Consider the following 2,504-nt stretch of genomic DNA (forward strand, 5'->3'; position numbering starts at 1 on the left):
CAAACTGGTGGTCACGGGGAGTTAGAGACAGGGAATGGAGAAGGGAGGTGAATGTGGTCATAAAGATGGAACTGTTCTGTATTTTGACTCTGGTCATGAATAAACAAACCTACATGTGATAAAATTGTATGAAACTAAATACACACGCAAATGAGTAAAAAAAAAAAAAAAAAAAAAAACCTAGTGAAACCGAATAAGATTTGGGGCTTGTAGCAATGTCAAAATTGTGTTTATGACATTATACTGTCGTTTTGCAGAATGCTAGCATTGGGAGAAATTGTATAAATAGTATTTGGGACCTCGCTGTATTATTTCTTATCACTCCATGTAAATGTATAGTTAACTCAGTAAAAGTTTATATTAAAAACAACAGTTTCCTTTCCAACCAGGGCCCAGCAGAATGGCACCACAAAGAAGGGTGGCAAGATGAAGAAGTGCTGTTCTGCCATCAACCAGGTAATGGCCAGAGAATACACAACTGACATTCAGAGGCACATCCATGGAGGGAGCTTCAAGAAGCGTGCCCGTTGGGCACTCAAAGAGATCGGGAAATTTGCCATGAAGGAGATGGGAACTCCAGATGTGTGCATTGATACCAGGTTCAACAAATCTGTCTGGGCCAAAGGAATAAGGAATGTTCTAAACTGCATCCATGTGCGGTTGTCCAGAAAACATAACGAGGATGAAGTTTCACCAAACAAGCTCTATACATTGGCTATCTATGTACCTGTCACCACTTTCAAAAATCTACAGGCAGTTAATGTGGATGAGAACTAATCACTGATCGTCAAATACAGGTATAAAACTGCCCAAAACAAACAAGCGAACAAACAAACAAACAACAACAAAAAAGACCAAGGAAAGGTGGAAATTATAGGGGAAGAATCCAGAGAATAATAATTAAAAGACGAGGAAGTCAAGAGGTTTTGATGAAAAGGACAAAATAAAATATATTTCAAGTACATTATTCCAGGAAAAAAAGAAGGTTGTAGGCCATGCTTCCTACTTCCATTTACTCTGAGCTCAGTGCCACGTGCCTCTGCATGGGCCCCCCCCATGGGCCCCATACTACCCAGAGAAGCACACCCACACCTAGCAACTATCATTTGACTATGGAGCTTTCCAGGGCCCAAGGGCCCCCTGCAAAGTTGGGAGAGAAAGTTGCTACCTAGAAATGGGGCCAAACTTGGGGACAATTCATTTCCTATACTTCCCAAATTCAGTAACTGATTTCCATTATTACCTTCCATCTTGCTTTCTTAGGATGCCCAGTTTTAGGTGAGTTACCACCAAGGTTGATCTTCTTCTGGATATTAGGAGTCAAGCCTAGATTTTCAATGGAGCAGAATGGTGTTCCTGAGCCTCCTTTCTCTCCAAAGACCTTGGGAAGGAGAGCATGATTGCCCACCTGCACTATTTGGGATCCTAGGGTCCAAAGTCTGAGTCTTGGGTGTCCATATAGCCCATGAGAGTGGCAGGGGTCGGGGGTTAGAAGACATGTTCTGATTTTCTGTCCCTTTTGGGAATGACTTTAGTAGTGGGGTTGAGTTAGTTCTGTTTACTAGTTCCAGACAAGTTAACAGGTAAGGGGTTAGAAGGGGACATGGGAGAGGTTTCCAGGCTTGGGGTAGACAGCATAGTGAAGAGATAAGCTCACAGTTCTGGAATCTGCCCAGCTCAGCTGGAGCCTGGACTCTCACTCACAGTGTGACTTGACCTGTGAGATGGGAAGGACAAAGCTTATCATGTATCAGAGCCTGGGTAAGCTTCGGGGGTGGGGGTCGGTGGGTAATTACTTAATAATTCACTTGTGCTCCCTGAAGGACAGAATCAAGGAGGCAGCTGGACCCTAAGGTTAGTTCTGTGGAAAGGCAGCCTCCAGCCAGACTGACAGCGGACGGACACAGGACCCTGGGCTCAGGATGCCCAGGCCCCCAAGCATGACTTCCTAAATCACTTGTGATGACACCCAAATCTGCTGGTAAATGTAGTTTCTTGGGCTAAGGCTTATTTTCAGCATGGCCCACTTGCTCCCATCTCTTTCTGCTCTCCTCTGGCTTCTGGGGCTCAGATGGGAGGCCATTCCTAGCCCCCCAGAATCTTCTGACTTGTTCCTCTTTTACCTTCCCCCAGAGTTGTCCTCCGCGGTGCTTCCTTCACCACCCTCACCCAGTACTCTGCTTCTCTGTACGTCTCCTTCTAGTCTTCCCCTTTTGCCCCCACATGGTCATGGGGTCCCCTTAAGGGAACGTCCCTCATTACAGCAGCTGCTCAGTTAAGGATGCATGTGAGAGCGTTTCCACAAGCCCTCGCGGTGGTGTGTGAGCTCCCACTGTGTGCCGGCAGAGGGCTGGGTGCTGGGGCACCTCTCCCTGATCTCTAATCCCCATGAGGCATTGTTTCCGTGCCAGGAGTCAGGCCTGGAGGGGGTGTGCCAGGAGGACATGTGAGGTGATAACCAAAGGGGCAAACCCACATAAAGCAGAGGCATGATCCAGCTTGTA

At 46.6% G+C, this 2,504-nt stretch overlaps 1 protein-coding gene across 1 annotated transcript; it reads left to right on the forward strand.

Moving 5' to 3' along the window:
- The first annotated feature begins 426 nt into the window (after positions 1 to 426).
- On the forward strand, positions 427 to 777 carry LOC112830585 (large ribosomal subunit protein eL31-like). The gene has a single exon (XM_073904532.1). The coding sequence runs from the start codon at positions 427 to 429 to the stop codon at positions 775 to 777; it is 351 nt and encodes a 116-aa protein (XP_073760633.1).
- The last annotated feature ends 1,727 nt before the right edge of the window (positions 778 to 2,504 follow it).

This window comes from Callorhinus ursinus, unplaced genomic scaffold, assembly GCF_003265705.2.
Source record: "Callorhinus ursinus isolate GAN/ISIS: 27379988/994484 unplaced genomic scaffold, GSC_fseal_2.0 scaffold20, whole genome shotgun sequence".
Taxonomy (NCBI): domain Eukaryota; kingdom Metazoa; phylum Chordata; class Mammalia; order Carnivora; family Otariidae; genus Callorhinus; species Callorhinus ursinus.